This window comes from Seriola lalandi, unplaced genomic scaffold (assembly GCF_002814215.2).
Source record: "Seriola lalandi dorsalis isolate HSWRI2012SDOR001 ecotype SW California unplaced genomic scaffold, Sedor1 jcf7180002054358, whole genome shotgun sequence".
NCBI classification, from domain to species: domain Eukaryota; kingdom Metazoa; phylum Chordata; class Actinopteri; order Carangiformes; family Carangidae; genus Seriola; species Seriola lalandi.
The window spans coordinates 210,635-228,830 of NW_019524911.1; the positions used below are offsets into that span (position 1 = coordinate 210,635).

General features: G+C 39.6%; 1 protein-coding gene across 1 annotated transcript; it reads left to right on the plus strand.

The window, feature by feature from the left end:
• On the plus strand, positions 1-9,977 carry aldh4a1 (aldehyde dehydrogenase 4 family, member A1). Its single transcript, XM_023408256.2, has 15 exons — positions 1-158; positions 3,012-3,105; positions 3,213-3,305; positions 3,495-3,542; positions 3,934-4,089; positions 4,213-4,362; positions 4,991-5,065; positions 5,238-5,425; positions 5,960-6,033; positions 6,173-6,369; positions 6,605-6,652; positions 6,746-6,898; positions 7,563-7,684; positions 8,390-8,508; positions 8,601-9,977. The coding sequence occupies exons 1-15, from the start codon at positions 118-120 to the stop codon at positions 8,711-8,713; spliced, it is 1,671 nt and encodes a 556-aa protein (XP_023264024.1). The 5' UTR covers positions 1-117; the 3' UTR covers positions 8,714-9,977.
• The last annotated feature ends 8,219 nt before the right edge of the window (positions 9,978-18,196 follow it).

Consider the following 18,196-nt stretch of genomic DNA (forward strand, 5'->3'; position numbering starts at 1 on the left):
CTCCGTCTATCTGATCAGTTATTGATCTGTGAGTCGGGTGTCTTCCCCGCGCTGGTGTGTCTCGGTCTATCCGCTGGTCTTCTCCGTCAGCTCGCGGTAACATCCTGCGGTGGGAACATGCTCCGTGTGAGGGCGGCGGTGGCTCTGTCTCGGCGGGGGTAGGTACCAGCTGACGGTTCACATGAGCGTACACGAGACTACCTTTCCTAACCGGGGTGACGGTTACAACATGCCAGCTAATGTTAGCTTCTCCTAAACAACCTCCCTCACCTGTCCTGCTCTTTACACGAGCCAGTGTCTGTGCCTGAGGCTTCAACGAGAGCCCAGGATCCACCACAGTTTGTTTTACATGCTGAACTCACATCAGTCAGATTTCTGAGAGTTTCATAAGCTGCACACACACACACACACACACACAACGATTAATCGATTAGTCATCAGAGAAATAATGAGTTATGATTCTTACAGTGGGTACACCACTTTCAGTTGGTTTCAGAACCTAATTAGTTGTTGTAGAAACAGAAAATGTGTTTGTGTTTGAAGGAAATGTGATTTTAAAGTCAGTGTTTCCTGACTCATGGCTCTGCTAAACACTCTGTTACAGCCACAGCTCCCTGCCATGTACTGCTGCTGCTTTGTAGATCACACTGACAGATACTGCTCTCATTAGTGGGATGTCACAGCATGTGGCATATGAAGATGGTCTACCACTGTGTTACGCTGCCATTACAACACTCCCCAGTCAGTGGATTATGATGATTCTTGACTGGCATGTGCCACCTGGCTACCCCCAAATTTATGCCTCTTATGTATGAGCATTATTCATTCAAGTCAGTGGTAACCATCCACTTCTCTAAAGCATAAATACCTGGCGATATTTTAACAGTGCTTGCTTTGGTTCTGAAGGTTTTTTTCCAGGATCTATCAGGGTTCTTGATAAGTGGGTGAAAAGTCTTTGTCATTGTGCAGCGGACACATACTCACATACGTGCAGAGCTGAGCTAAGTGTTGCACGGTACACCACCATCACCGTGTGTTTATCCTTCGGAGAATTTAATGCTTAGTTCTGAGGCACAAACTTGGGGCAGACTTGGGCCAGTAAAGAGCTGCAATAAGTCGGTGGGGAAGTGGTGTGTGTCAGAGACAGCAGCTACTCCCTGATACCAGCTGTTGTTGGAGTATTGCCTAAAACATATGAATACATATCAGTCATATTCAGTGTTCTGGAGGATGGATGTGACGACTTAAGGGGCTCTGCACTTTCCTTCTTTTCCTTCTTAGAATCAGTGACTGATTCTTGGAAAGAAACGTTTGTTTTCCTGTGACACCTGTAAAAACTGAAGTAACCAAATTCCTCTCATTTCCAGATATTTGTTCTCTTTCTCTCTTGGTGTCCAGGCTACAAAAGCACAGGAGCTCAGTGTGCAGCTGAATGAGAAGCACGTGTGTAGAAAAAAAAAAAAAAAGGCTGTCAGAGAGGTTTGGGTTTATTATAATGCCTATAATACCTTTAAAGCCACCAGCCGGTCCGTCCACCCCCTGCTCCTCCTCCTCCTCCTCCTCGTCCTCCTCCAGAGTTGGTTATCATCTGTGACCTTCAGTTCTAAAAGTTTAAACTGGTGTAGTTAATCATACATGAAAAGCACCACAGGCTTGCTGTGATGTAACTTTCAGGAGAACTGGATCAAACTAAGATAAGTTAATAAAAATTTTTTTTTTTTTTAAAGACTAAAGTGAAGAAGTGAGTCTAACAGGGCAGCAGCTAACACCTGCTCTATGAATCTTTAAAACACCTCTTTTGTCTAACTAATGCTCTAAAACCCAAATATATTCACTTCAGTGTCACCATAAGTTCAAGAGAAGCAGTAAATCTTCACTATGAGATGCTACAGTCGACATTTCTGCTTGTAAAATGACGTAGAGTAACGTGGCAGAGCAGCCAAAATATGAAGAGTTTAGCTGTTTTTATCCTACTTCTGTTTTGTCTCTGTAGGAGCAGCTCTCACTTTAACAATATGTTTCAGGTTTTTATTAAATGATGCATTTCACCTGATCACAATGGAAAAAATCATGCTGATGATTTTTAACCATATTTTTAATAATTGGTTATTTGTTTAAGCTAAAATAGTTCCAGCTTCTCACATCTGAGGATTTTCAGTTTTTATGGATTAATCAGGTGAAATAATAAGTAAACTAAGCGACAACAAAACTAATCATTAGTTTCAGGCCTGGTTTAATTTCTCCACAGAACTTTCCCATCAGACTGGAGGTCGGACAGAAGCTGCACGTTCATGTTATTTATTTCAACCCGAACATGTCGGTGTCTTTGCCAACACAAGGAGGAGCCAACAGATTTGACTGTTTGTTTAAAGTTTAACTTGAATATTTCACTTCAGGTTTTATTGTCCCACAGAAGGAAAGTCTGTGTGCAGCAAAAACAAATTACAGCAGGTAAAACCATAAAATACAAACAAGTTGAGAATAAGACAATAAGACAGGAACAACAGCTGACCACAAACTTAAAATGAGCATGTGACTGTTTCTGCTGCCCTGAAGGTTTGAGTCAGTTTGCTTTTAACAAATATGGTGTATATATTATCTGCACAACAGAAACTAATGAGGATTTTTTTTTTTTTTTTTTTAAACACGCTGCTCATGTTTAGTTTAGATATAAATGCCTTCATTGTGGGTGGAGGGAGGGTGAAAGTGTTCAAAAGGGGCAGGACAGAAAAACGTTGGGGACCGCTGCATTAATTGAAGATAAATTCATATCATGTTGCTGATTAGCAGCTGTGAGGCGTCGAACTTAAACCAGCTGTGGAGCTGAGTTCAACATCCTCCCTCCATGACCAAGACCTTCAGGGCCAGTTGAGGCCAGTGCAAAAAGGCACCTGCTGATCTGTGCTGTTTTCCTGCTGAGAGCACAGTTTGATTGGAGACGCACTCTGAACGAAGAAAGGTGGGACAGTATTAACTACCTGTGTGTGTGTGTTTGTGTGTGTGTTTTTAAGGTTGAAAACCTTCCCCTGTGCAGCTGTGGAGGTAAAAAACGAGCCGATCCTGGGCTTCAAAGAGGGGAGTGCAGAAAGAAAAGAGCTGCTGAAGGTGAGAACCTGCATGTGTTTACCCACCACTCACCTTAATGCACTTTGCAGAACACGAGCTGCTATTCAGTTTCTGTGCCTCTTTATCTTGACTTCGTGTTCTTTTAGGCCTTGGACGGTCTGAGGGGGAAGACGGAGGAGATCCCATGCGTGGTTGGAGATGAACATGTGTGGACCAAAGACATCAGATACCAGTTATCCGTGAGTCAACAGCACCTTCTGTAATCTGAGTAAACTATTGCTCCATGGAAACTCGGGCACTGAACATATCACTGTCCAAACATGCAGCAGAATGAGTTTACTCTGTTGGACGAGAGAAAACTCAGCTGAACCACATTCAGAAATATTGTTTGTTTGATCAATAATTAAACTTTCTGTTTCTTTTCAAAGCCGTTCAATCACTCACATAAGGTGGCGAAGTTCTGCTACGCTGACAAGGTAAGATAAGTCTTAGAGTGACTCCATGCAAACACTAATCTGTCTTGTTTTGAAGGGGTTGGTTGAGCTGGGGAATTAAAGTAAATATCATATTTACATCATATTATCATAATAGAAAATATCCTATTTTTTAAAATTATTTTCTACTCCATTCATTTGCTATAACCACCTCTGTTGAGATAAAGTCACAGTCACATGATCCTGATGTTTTTATTCTTCAGATATTCAGATAGATTGAGATTGAGTGATGAATCCACACCCTGTGTTTGACTCTGTCCAGCAGGGGGAGCTGTGAATACACACTTCTCCATGTTTGACCATTCCCTGAAATCCTTGTTGTGTTTCCTGACGCTTTGTTTTCTTTGCACCTAATTGAACGTGGCCGATGCAGGAGCTGATAAACAAAGCCATCCTGGCGTCTGTGGCGGCGAGGAGGGAGTGGGACCTGAAGCCCGTCCAGGACAGAGCCCAGGTCCTCTTCAAGGCAGCCGACGTCATCAGCGGACCCAAGAGAGCAGAGATCCTCGCCAAGACCATGATTGGACAGGTACAGGCAAACACATGATAAGGACACAATTATACAACAACATAATTTAACTAGATTCAAACAGATGTGTTTGTTCAACAAAGCAGTATTGTTTAATTCAGTGTTGTGCTCCGTGGGTCTCAGGGTAAGACGGTGGTCCAGGCAGAGATTGACGCCGCTGCAGAACTGATTGATTTCTTCAGATTTAACGCCAAACATGCAGTCGAGCTGCAGAGACAGCAGCCGTTAGACGCAGACGGAAGCACGAACACCATGCTGTACCGCGGGCTGGAGGTAAGAACGGCTCACACTCTTGTTACTGTGATGTGTAGGGATCAATTAGCTCCGATAAATGTTGGGTTTGCCTTGTTGGAAAAAACTCAAGCCAGAATCTGTCTTATTGTTCTAGTGTAAATTATTTTGTGGGAGAAAATGGAGGGTCTACCGTGATGAAACACTGGTCTCATTCTTTTGTTTATTTGATTGTGCTGCCTCCTTCTGGTCCAGCAGTTCTCCACTAACTTCAAATGGCTCAAAATAGGTTTATAAGGATCAGATCCAAACTACTTTCCCTGGACGTGTTGATTTCTAAACTTCGACACAAATCTCACAGCTGATAGAAGAAATACTCAAATGAAGTTTGGTCTCACTTACATAACTGTAAAAACAAATTCATCTCCAGCTCCTTCTCATAATTCTGCAACAGGCAGCCATTTAATTAATGTTATATCTTTAGAATAAAGGTCAGTGGGCAGAAATATATTTTCTACTCTGCTGCAGAGAGGGGCTGTAAAACTGTCCGTTTGTATTAGATTTGCTATTGTACCTTTCCGCCTCTCCAATTTGAGCTTTTAGTCTTTTGTATCTACCTTTATTCTAATCAAATAAATCCATGTGTGTATCTACCTCCCTCTCCTCTCAGGGTTTTGTAGCAGCTGTGGCTCCTTTTAACTTCACTGCTATCGGTGGAAACCTGGCAGGTACCCCAGCTCTGATGGTGAGTGTGGACATGTTTGGCTCTGAGTATTTCATGGCTGGATCAGCTTCTGGGTCCCGGGCCAGGAGCCGGACATTGTGCCCAGCTGTCGTGATCCTACTGATTCTGTCTGGGTTTCATACAGACTTGTAACAGTCTTTGCGTTCATGTTTTTGTACTTCCTGTTTGCCAGGGTAACGTAGTTCTGTGGAAGCCCAGTGACACCGCCATGTCTGCGAGCTACGCCGTCTACAAGGTCCTGAGGGAGTGCGGTCTGCCCCCGAACATCGTCCAGTTCCTGCCGGCGGATGGTCCAGTGTTCGGAGACACAGTCACCTCCTCTGAACATCTGGCAGGCATCAACTTCACCGGCAGCGTCCCGTAAGACACGTCTCTGATATCAGAAAGTGCAGCCAGGAATGACTCGCTGTACGCTCAGTGTGTTTCAGATGCAGAAGCTGAAACATTGCTGGGTTCATCTGCCTGTTAAAGAGCAGCTGAAGCACCACCTCTATTTGTTTTCTTCTTTTTTCCTGTTATTTTATATCGGCGTTAGCCTCAGATTTATTCAGCTCCAAATATCACAGCATCCTTATTGAGTTATTTTTTTTGCTTATTTCTCACACATCACACCATGTGTTATTTGAACTTGTGGTGGCTTCAATTTAAAATGAATTCAGAAACTTTAAAAAGTTAAATCACAGTGAAAACTCACTAACGCCACTAAATATGACTGTCTTTCCTTTTTAAATATATTATTTTGAAACTGTTCAACCTGCTATTGTAGATACATTAGTTAATACATGCTGCTTGGTTTTATATCATATAAATGTGTCGCCCTTCACTAATCCCGTGCCGCTGTGATGTAGCTGTCGTGGTTCTGTGGTTCATGCTCTGTCTGAATCTGTTCTTTAGGACGTTCAAGCGCTTGTGGAAACAGGTCGCCCAGAACCTGGACACCTATAAGAATTTCCCTCGCCTGGCAGGAGGTGAGCAGAACCTCTGACGCACGATTATGACATCACATCACAGTCGGGAGATCACACCCATTATCCACATAGTGAGTTTCCTGAAGTAGTGTTCTCTGTTGTGTCGTTTGTCACCGAATGTGGCTCTTGATATTTTCAGAATGCGGCGGGAAGAATTTCCACTTCGTCCACAGTACTGCGGATGTTCAGAGCGTGGTGATGGGGACGGTTCGCTCAGCGTTTGAGTACGGAGGTCAGAAGTGTTCGGCCTGCTCCAGGATGTACGTACCGGACAGCAAGTGGCCGCAGATCAAACAGGGACTTCTGGACATTCACAGAAACATCAAAGTGGGAGACGTGAGTTCACAGAGAAGAAGTAGATTGAAATGTCAGGCTTCTGTAATCATTATTTTCATTATCTATTAATCTGCTGATCATTTAATCTATAAAATGTTAAGAAAAGCATCAGAGGTTCATTTCACTGTCACATGCCACAAAAAAAAGCAGCTGATTGTCAAATTAAAGAAGCTGAAACCAGAGAATATTTGACTTTAAAGTAAACAGTCTAATGATCTTCTCTTCTTCCCTTCAGCCTGTGGAAGACTTCAGCACCTTCTTCTCAGCTGTGATAGATGAAAAGGTACAGTTGTCCTCTTTTTCTAACATTTTCAGTGTATTTGTGTGTAGACTTTTTTACTATTTGCTATGTTTCCTCTTGTTGTTTGTCCTGCAGTCGTTTAGTCGGATAAAGAAGTGGCTCGATCAAGCCAAGTCTTCTCCGAATCTAAACATCATCGCTGGCGGAAACTGCGACGATAAGAAGGGCTACTTTGTCGAGCCGACCATCATCGAGACCAAAGACCCACAGGACGCCATCATGAACGAGGTTTGATATGATGTTTGGTTTCAGTGGAGCGACAGAAGTTGTTCATATTTCAACTAAAGTTAAAGTTAAACCTCAATTCTCTTCTTTGCTAATTCTGTTAGTACAAGAGATAAATGTTGAAGCCACAGATTGTGAAATCACATTTCATCTGGCTATAAAAATTGAAATAATTAGAATTATTAGAATATATTAAAATATATATAACTGCAGTAAGTCGTCGTGTTGCTTCGCCTCTATTGATGATGTTAGTGTGGAGATGACATTGTGCGCATGTGGACTAAGATCAGGATTAACTGATGGATCATCTACACAAACATGTGAAATGTGTCCCACAGAAACATCGTCAGCTGTTTGATTAACTCATCCCACTCAAACCCTGTTTCACGCCCTGATTCACAGCCTGAAAAACACACCACAGCCACATTGTGTGTGCGTGCGTGCGTGCGGTTTAATCGGTCATCACTAACACACTTCACTGCTCCGTTTATTTTTACTCCATAAGTAAAAATTTACTGGATATTTGCAGAAATATTCGTACATCCAGTTAAAAAAATACACAAAATTCAACCAAAATGTGTTTTTTTTTTTTTTTTTTTTTTTAGTTAATGTATTTTTACAAGCATCTTAACGATCTTAACATCTTATCTTGTGTTGTTTTGTGCAGGAAATCTTTGGGCCAGTTCTGGCAGTTTATGTTTATCCTGAGAAGAACTACAAAGAGGTGCTGCAGCTGATAGACAACACGTCCCCGTACGCTCTGACTGGAGCCGTGTTCGCTCAGGACAAGTAAGACAAGCTCATCTACATGTTTATGTTTCTTTACTACTCTTAACAGCAGAGCCTGTGTTTATAAAGACTCAGAGTTGCAGGACGGTGTCCCTGCAAGGACACATGCAGGTGTTTGGTCATACGTTTAGGTCGAGACGTAACAAAGGAAACGTCTCCTCTCTGTGAGACGTGTGTGCATATATTCACTGATCAAAAAGAACTGTATCATGTTGTGACGCAGCAAAGAGGCTGTGAATCAGTGACGTCTCTCATTCATTTCCAAACAAACAGATAATCATTCATTTGTTTCACTCACTGATGGCAGAGCTTCATTGTCACTACAATAAGAAAGTAGCTTCATGTGTGTGACATGCACAACACATGCAAGATGCAGCACAAACACAGGCTTATACAAGATCTAACCAGTTCTAACCAGACAGTTGTGTTTGGAAATATCAAACAATATCAACATCTGCAATAATATGATGCCCAAATAATGAATCACTTTAATCTAACAATCATATTTACTAATACATCAAAGAGGAAACACTGGATTTTAATAAGAACATTTTTCTTTATTACTCTAAATTTTAACCAAATTTTCCAAAGTCAATGATCTCTTTGCCAAGTTCATGGTCAAACTGACTTCCTGTTTGAGACACTTGATAAATCCAGGAGCAGGACACCTGTTGGATATCTTTCTCAGTGAATTCTCTGTTGCAGGACTGTGATCGACCAGGCAGCTAAAGCCCTGAGAAACGCTGCAGGGAACTACTACGTCAACGATAAATCCACCGGCTCCATTGTTGCTCAGCAGCCATTTGGTGGCGCCAGAGCTTCAGGTGAGAGTTGTTAACTGTTCTCCAGTCACTCCAGGTGACGACAGGGTTTCCACTGTCTGTTTGATTCAACTTTGACCTTTCTCTTCATCTAGGCACTAATGACAAACCTGGAGGTCCACACTACGTCCTGAGATGGACGTCTCCGCAGGTGGTGAAGGAGACCCACGTCCCCCTCAAAGAGTGGAGGTACCCCTACATGGGCTGAGAGGGAGTCCAGGACTGAAGCCTGCTGGTGCAATCAGAGCCCTCCCTCCTCCTTTTCTCCCTCCCTCCCTCCATCAGCTCCAGATGATCGTCCAGTCACCTGCAGCAACAGAAACAACAACAACAACACACACTTAGAGACTTCTGCTGAATGAAACGAAGAGAGATCCTCTCCTTGCCTGATTCTTAGTCTGTCCACTGTCCCTCTGAGAAAAGCTCTGTACTGAACTTGGACGTGAATGTATCTGGAGCAGAATCAGCGTCAGAGCGGCGAGAACGTCATCCATCCACGCCTCCATGAACTCCCATCTCAAACGGAGCGCTTCCTGTACATCGTCATCAGTTTTAGCTGCTCGTACGTTAATCACAGAAATGGAGAATAATCAGAGCTGTTTCCCCCTCGTGTTTGGAGTCAAAGACAAAATCTGTCTCTTGATGTTCAACAGTAAATATATACATTTTTAATCTGAGTCAAGTAAGAGCTGAAACAATTAGTCGATTCATTTTTTTTGGTCATTTTTAAGCAAAGCTCCACTGGTTTCAGCCTCTTTGTTCTGAATGTTTTCTGTTTTCTTTAGTCTCTATGAGAGTAAACTGACTCTTTGGGTTTTGAGCCGTTAGTCGACACAGTTTTTACTGTGTTTTGACGTTTTATAGCCTGAACGATTGATCAAGAGAATACCTGGTAGATTAATCGATAACAGAAACAAATTGTTAGTCGCAGTCCTAAATTAAATTAAGATTAGGTCAAAATATGTTACATGTCGAACAACACGTAAGATTTTATTGGTCATTAATGTTTAATATTTGTTTTAGTTACAAAAGAAATTTGACAGATGGGTGTTGTAGAGATCGCCGTGAGAACGAGGTTGTTTCCTCTTTTGTCCTGATTGTGTTTGATTTTTTTTCTGCTCCGCTCACAGCTCGTGTGTCCGCTGCTACGTCAACAAGCCAGGGTCAAAAACTTTGTGCAACTCAGTCTGAGAACTTAAAGCTCTGAGTTCTGTTCTGGCAGATTATCATACAGAAGTTATTTACAGTTTATTTCAAGTCGGCTGTGAAACTGTCTTGAAGATGAAATGCAGATTAAGTGCTGATAACGTCCACAATGACTTGATTTTTTTTGTCTTTTTATCAGTGTGTGCAGAATATATTTGAATACTTAGTTGTCCTCAAATAAATGACTAATTATGTTTTCAGATCGCGCCTTAATAACTGTAAATTCAGATAGTTAATTTTTGACAATAAATATTTAATTAATATAATTTGTGTGGACTTGTTTTGTTTTTGGCTTCTTTTATAGTCTGTTATTATCTTATTATCATATGGTTGCCTTATAGATTCAGCTACTTAAAAACTCAAGTTTTCTTCAGTATCACAGTAAGCCAGTGACAGTTGTCTCTACAATCATGGCTACAATGCAAACAGGAGCTGATCACAGCTGATTCAGCTACATGTGAACAAATACACACTAAAGTAACAGGACTGAAGCTGTAGTTCACAGCGACAATCATTGACTGGGCTTTGTAGTTCCAATAGAGCATGAATCCCCTGAACACAAGGTAGGCAAACAATAATAGGACAGATAAAATCTAATAATATGACCTTTTTTCATGTTGCAGTATCAAAACACTTTGACCATGTGACTCCAGTCCAGACTGAGGAAGAGTCCTGTCACACCTTCAGGTTCTCAAAGCACAGACGAGTTTTATGACCAGTCCTCAGGATGTCTGTCTCACACACTTCATGTCACACTCTTGCCAATTTAAAGTCTGCTGCCTCAACAACAAGCTGCACAGTAAACCATGTTGACACATGTTGGACTGAGAAGCAGAGACAGACAGGGTTTTTTTCTTTTGTTTACAAGCTCAGTTTCTCATCAATAATGATTTATTAGGAATAAAGTATTGAGGTTCTTGCTTTATTTTCATTTAATGTTACTTTATACTGAATGCTACTATATCCTGCTCCATTATATTTATTCTATGGATAAAATTACAAGTTACATATAAGGATTTTGTTGTCATTTTCTAATAAGGGGTGTGGTATATGAGTTGTGATCATTAATCATGTAGTTATGGTTTATAGATCACTTAGAAGACATTAATTAATATGTAAACATTTTACATTGCCAGGTTCTGTTTTTGTCCTTTTACTTTGGTAATAAAGCAGAAAGCACATGTTGGTAAAGAAACGCTGAGAATCGAACCACCGACCCTGCGATCAGTGGATGAGCCGCTCTATCTGCTGAGCCCCTGAACAAACAACACAACACTTTCACTACATTGTTATTCAAAGCAAACAAAGGTCATAAAAATCTACATCACACAAGCAACTGAATGGCTAAATGTAAAATTTAATCATTAACAAATAATTCACAATGAAATTTGAAAAGCATCTGTCTGGATTTATATAATTGAATTCCGTGATTTGAAATATCGTGATTTTTCAAATTCACATTAATAAATAATATCAACATTAAGTATTCATTAGTGACTGAAAGTCATAATAAGGTGTTCTGCTGCTTATAATATTCAAATCCTGTTGGCCTTTCTTTGCTTCCATTTATTTTGCTGATACCTCTGTACTTTTACTTTTTAATGCAGTGCAGTACTTTTACACCGTAGTATTGTTACTTTACTTAAGTATGAATACTTCAGTCTGAATGATGCCATGAGTAGCTTTTTGATACCTTTGATATTTAAGCACATTAAGCTGGTAATACATCTGTAATTAGAAAACTTTTACTTGTAATTAAGTATTTTTACATCCAGGTATTGATACTTTAAGTATGTAACACATAACACTCACTTTTACCTCTTAAATTTGATAATTAAGCACTTTATGCTCATAATACTAAGTATTCTACATGTAGATCACAGACACTACTTTAGAAATAGATCTCAATAGTTCTTCCACCTCTGTTTTTCTAATAACATCCCTGAATATTATTACAGGGAGGAAATTATTAAGTATAAAAATATCATGTTTTAAATGACAGTTAAAATCACAGATCCAGAATCAGCATGTGATGCTCAATATGCATTTGCACAAAAGTTTAATTTAGATTTTTTTTTTTTTTTTTTAAGTCAGTAAACAGATCAACACTGATTCAGATATCCAGCAGGTTTTGGTGTCATAATGAAGCCTCGCTCTCTGCTGCCATATTCACATGGAAATGTTAAGCTGCTTATTACCATATGGCCGCACTTACGAGCAGTAAACTGTAGGAGCTGCTGGAAAAATGGGACGCACACTTCCCAGTTGACAGCTCTGAATGGTGCGAGTGTGAGAAAGCTCAGGTCCTGTCTTTGTCCTGGGAGCAGCAGCTGGACCATTCACTCCCTGAGAGCATGTTTACTCTGCGGACACCAAACTCCCGCCAAAAAACTTGACAAAGACACTCTGAAGTTTGGCTGTTTGGGAGATGAGACTTTAGTTTTTCTGTTGATGTCTGCGGGGCATCAAAGTCCTCAAAGATAATTATTTTTTATCTTTTTTAATCCCTACATAATATAGTTGTTCTGCATAAGTTAACACTTTTTCTGTTTGTACCATTTATTCCACATGGAATAAATGTAGACTTATATTACATAAATATATATCCATCCTATAGCCTGTCAGAATATGTTGATATTATAAACAGTAGGGTCTAAAAGTATGAGACCAATTTCCAGAATGTGAAGTTAGACATGTTTAAAATTAATGAGAAATTAATAAGTAAAAAATATTTAAACATAGATTTTAACATGTATTTTGTTTTAATGAATTTGCATAAATGAATTAAATATATAATGTTAACATATAATTTTTACATAGAAAACACAGCATTCTATGAAAAAATTCACCACACAGATGTTTCTAATATATGTACATATATAATTTTTTACTATTGGCATTTCATATATGTTATGAATGTATATCTTCCTATATCCAAAGTATGTATAAATGTGATATATTATGGCCCCTATTAATGATGTATGATATTATTATCATTACTGGTGCAGTAACATCCGAGTAGAATTTTAATGATGGCTGTTTGAGCTCATTTAAACTTCTTTATATACTAATTAATAAACTGATCATAGGTTTTGTAGAATTTAAATCTGAGTCATCTTTAACTAAAGCTGATAAATAAATGCAGAGTGGGTGAGGACTGCAGGTCTCAGTCTGACAGCAGGTTCCCACACTCTGAGGCTCCTTTAATCACAAAGAAAGTTTCAATGACTTCATGCTAAATTGACTCTGCATTGCTGTTTGGACAAAGAATGTGTCCCGGGGGAACAGGTGGAGTAAAGAGTGCAGTAAAAAGAAGAAATAAAAGGGAAAGGGCGGGAAAGAAAAAGACAAAGTTGACTCTGTTCCACCTTGACACTGCCACATGTGTTTGTCCTCCAGCAGAGATAAAGATTAACTGGAGATTAAAGCTTTTTATTTTGACCATTCAGACTGGTCATGTGGTCCTGTCACAGCGGCTTTATATGAATAAATGATAATCACGTTATTGACAAACTGGAGTAACGGTAGTTTAGCTGGACATATTGTGAGCTACGGTCCCTAACGATGCCTTAAACTACACAGAGTGACCAGGGATGTGTTGAAAATGTCATATCTCTGACCTCCATATTGCTTCTCTCTCATTATTAAAAAGGTTTCCCGCTTTTTCCATTCCCAGCTGCTGCTCCATCTTCAAAGGTTTTAATCCAGCCCCAACTTTCCCACAGCAGCTCTGAATGTTTCAACAAAGGACGTGTGCTGCAGACAACAGCATGTGGTCACAGAGAGTCCACCAGTTCACAATGAGTCCAATTCCCCAATAATATCATGGGAAATATCATATACAGTACAACACCACCAACTCAATCTTTTGTAAAAAAGAAAAAAAAAAAAAAAAAGGCAGGACATACAATAGAAGCAGCACTCAGTACAACACAGGAATAAACATTCAAGATTCAACATTCAAAAGCAGGTGATGTCAGCAGCAGGTGACAACATCATTTCAGTGAACTGGGCTGAAACATGAGAGTGATGTTGCTAACTGTTAGCTCTGTTTTTGGTCTCTACCAACTCCTGAGGGGAAATATCTGGCACTTTAACTGCTAAATGCTCCACTATATTCACCAGCTACTCTCTCTAACTGTGTCCGTCTGCTGTTTGCAGGTCTGCAGGTAGTGGACATTGGCATTTTTACAACATATAACTGTTTGTGGCTGAAAGGCACAGAAAGAGATGAGGTGGAAAGTTGGGTGGTAACTCTCTCTAAACCCATGTGGCCCGCCGGCCCGTGTATGACGAGTAAAGGCTTTGTCAATATAAACAGGCTGTACCTGGTTAGATCGGTTAGAGTCTCTACAATTCAAATATCAAGTTCATTTTGTGCTAACCGTGAGCACATAAATACGATTTATTAATATCTACCAGCATTGTGTACCAGCGGAGCGTGGTGACTGCCTACCTTTTGGACGAGTAGAACTTCGATTCTCTCTCCATTCCTCCATTATTTGTATTTCTTTGGTCTGTAAAGGTCCACAGATCACAAAAAAAATCTAAACGGTCCCTTATAAAAGTATTCCAGGTTATGAATATCGTCATGAGAAGTCCAAAGCACATGACCGAGCGATTTGTATCCGCTGATCTTCCCTCACTGGGTAAATCTGCAGCTGTTTTGGAGGTTATGCTATTGTTTGTTAGCTTTCTGGCTACAACATGGCCGCCTCCCGAAGCCGGCGAACATAAGCGTAAGACGTAATGACGTATTCTCCCTGTAGGAAAAACACCGCTTGTAGATAGACGCCTCCCCTGACCAATCAGAACGAACTAGAGGGGGTGGGCACTTCAGAGGCAGGGCCAATAGGCTTGGAGAGGTACTATACTTGATTTTTTTAATTAATTAATTAATTATTTTTTATTTGTGACTTTACATAACAAAATCAAGTGTGAGGGTACATATAGTCGACAGACATGTAAATGACAACAAAAACAAACGATTGCAGAGATGTACAAATGAAAAGAATATGATGTGTTAGGCATGTGTCTATATTTAAATATTTAAAAAATGCATTAAAGATTTTCCTGAAAATGCAACGGTTAATTTCAAGTTCAAAGATTGGCCTTGATACGCCCTGAACAGACACAGCTGTTTAAACGCTTTCCTCGCTGAATTTCTAAAAATATCTTTGTTTTTGTCTCAAAAGTCTTGGCATAGGCACGATTCTCAAGGTGTATGTCCCATCTACATCGGTTACCCAGGTGAAATGCTCATGCGGATGCTGCAGGTGGTTCCTCTCATTGCGACCAGTGTGATAACAAGTACGCCGTGGGTCTATTTCTCACTCTGTGAGCTGTTGCATTAGGTTGTTAGGATGTTAAACGTGCAGTATTTATTGGGAACACAATGGTCGTTTGGCATGGTAAACCTCATAAAGGTTTATTTTAAAATGTATTATCTTAGTGTGTCTTCTCACTTACTTCAGAAAACTCCAGTGTTATGTTTAGTTAAAGTAAAATACAGAGCATTGTCTAGCCGAGACGAGTGGAACAGAAGCTAAATAGCTTCAGCTCTCTCTAAACTGTGGCTGTTGTACACACAGGTTTCTTGTGACAGCTGCACTATGTCAGTGATACATGTACACTTTTTCATGTGACTTTCATTAATCACTCACAAAGATTCTCAGCCAATTTTACAGTCATTGCATTGTATATTTGCCCAGTAGAAATAAAATTGCTGTTTAGTTTGTGTAGCCCAGGTGGTAGTTACTGATTGGCTGCCAGGTTACAGGTATAAAAATGTGCAAAAGGCGTGTCAGCCAGTCACAACACAAGATATTAACAAACTGTGGCACAATTAGTAATACGATTAAATTTAAATAATGTACAACAGGTGGTGATTAATATTTTACACGCTGGACACCAATTACTCACAATTTGGAAATGATATGTCGCCAAATGATCCTCACAGAGATCTTTAACAACATTCCTGAGAACTTTCCATTACATCACAATCATGTCACACACATATATGACCGATACAAATGTGAGGAGCCATATGGTTTTCAGGTTGTCTGTCCGTCCGTCCCTTTCTCGCGGACACGATATCTCAGTAACGCCTTGATGGAACTTCTTCAAATTTGGCACAAACATTTGTAAGGACTCAAGGATGAACTGTTTATATTTTGGTTGTCAAAGGTCAAGGTCATTCATTGTTCATGATGTCATTAACAGGACAGTATCCCTCCGCCACTCAGACTAGTTTGAGGTTACATCCCTGTTTATCCAGAGTCATAAAATATTAAACATTTGTGTGAAATTTTGTCATAATTTCTGACTGTCGCTCTGACAGTCCCCAGCGCGGAGGAATAAAAACACACTATGACCCTTCTGGGGCTCCATACTTACTTGATTAACTAGGCTCAGTGTGAACACATGAGGAGCTGGTGCAGACTGCATTGACGTGGCACTTATTAACCATGTGTTGAAGAAAGACCTGGAGGAAAAGGGGGAGGACGGGCAGGAAATAACAAGGTGAAGTTCCAGATGGTGTTCATGTCATTAAAAATGATAAAGGGAAATAATGGAAACACTGTTGAATTTTAAGTACATTTTTTACAATTCAAGGATTTGGGGACAGGTTGATGCTGTTGCTGCGTTATGATCCTCATAAGATTCACAATCGTTTTCAATGTGCTTTTGTTGCTAAACCAGTGATGCAGTAAATTTGTGCATGGAGCGGGTCATGCATTGCATGCTCAGGCCCCCCACTGACGACCGGCCGAAGAGTGGAGCAGCAGAAATCCACTCCCAAGAAAATAAAACACGCTGATCAGATTCACATCTACAGGGACACAGTCTGTTTCACTCCACTGACGAACACGTTGTTCTTCTCCTGGTCAAGATGCATGGCGGCCACGCTGAGGGCCGCACCACGGACGACATCCAGACCAGCGGGGAGGACTCTGATGATGAAACCCTTTACATGCCTCCAGAAACCCCATTACCCTGAGACACAGATTCAGAGTACCACTCCGGCGAGGAATCGGAGGAACCATCTGTCATGGTGATGATGAGTATCTGTGATGTCAGCTCAGGATTCAAGGGACAAACGGGGTGAAAATAATCAGAGTGCTAAAAAATCTCTTTGATTTGTTATGATTTAACTTATTTGGTATTGTGTTGATGTCATTTTGTATTTCGTGTTTGTTACTTAAGTTAAATAGAAATTGATGTCAACGATCTAGTTAATTGAATTGAGCTGATGTCAGCTGTTTCCAGTTCATGTTAATTTTAACAATCCAGTAGATGTACAGAGTGATTGAATTGAATTCATTTGAATTGACTCAATCTATTGAATTGTATTGGAATTAAACTGAATTGCACTGATTTAACAAATGCAGTTATTGAATTGAATGTAACTGAATGTGAATGAACTGGATTTATAATTTACTGAAGATGCTGCCGGCATGTAACTTAGTACCTATGAGAAATAAATGTGTATTTAAATTACTGTATTTTGTAATTATTAAAAAGTCCCCTGGAAAATACTGAAGGATGCTGTTGGGAAAAATATATACATATCAATATACATATATATAGATTTAACACAATAATGTGGTGATTTGGTTATTGTTAATTTCTTTAAATGAAATTTAAATAAACATGTTTATACACAGCAGAGAAAAGCAACAAACAAAGTACAATAAGATTACACAGTACCTTAAAATAATTTTTATTCTATGTTATTTATTATTACTAGTGGTAAAACAACTTAATTCTGCTATATCATGTTCATATTTCATTTATAAATATAAATCATTTAATATTTATATTGTTTTCATAGCCATATGCAAAATACAATCACTGTCAACCCACATCCATAACACATCCATAAACTGGTTTATAACCGCCAGTAAATAAAATAGAGAAAGAACACAGATAAAAATCAGCTCTGTTTTGAATCAATGCTTCTGCATGTTTTCTATTACTTCATATTAAAGAGTTAAAGCACATTTCTCCCAGTTTTCCTTTTAGAGAGGTTTATGGGCGCCCTTTACTAAACTAAACTACTAGGCCCAGAGGCCTTGAGGCTTCACAGAGCAGCTTCTCACAAGATATTAAAGTATTGTGGAGCACTTTTTTTGTTTTTGTATAAAGTATATCCTGTTGGTATTTATGTTAATATGACTTTTTTTTTACAGGCAAGGACTGAAAAATAATTTTTTTAAAAATACCATGTATGAGCCAATGTAGTTTAGGCCTTATTATATTTACATATTCAAATTGATGGAAATTAGGTTTAAAACAGGTTGGCTCTCACTTTAAGTATTTTTTAATGATTTTGGTGACGGATGGGATGAATATGTGGATGTTTATATCAACATTAAAGTCACTGCCTTTATGCTACTTTTTGTAACCGCTAATTTTGATAGCTCTTATTTTCCATCTTACTCATCTGCATCGCTCGCCACAGGTCGTCTTTCTTCTTCGCTCT

Coding starts and splice junctions, on each gene's coding strand:
- aldh4a1 (XM_023408256.2), top strand. CDS start 118: ATGCTCCGTGTGAGGGCGGCGGTGGCTCTGTCTCGGCGGGG. Junction 5,066..5,237: donor CAGGTACCCCAGCTCTGATG/GTGAGTGTGGAC, acceptor CCTGTTTGCCAG/GGTAACGTAGTTCTGTGGAA. Junction 6,653..6,745: donor CAGCTGTGATAGATGAAAAG/GTACAGTTGTCC, acceptor TTTGTCCTGCAG/TCGTTTAGTCGGATAAAGAA.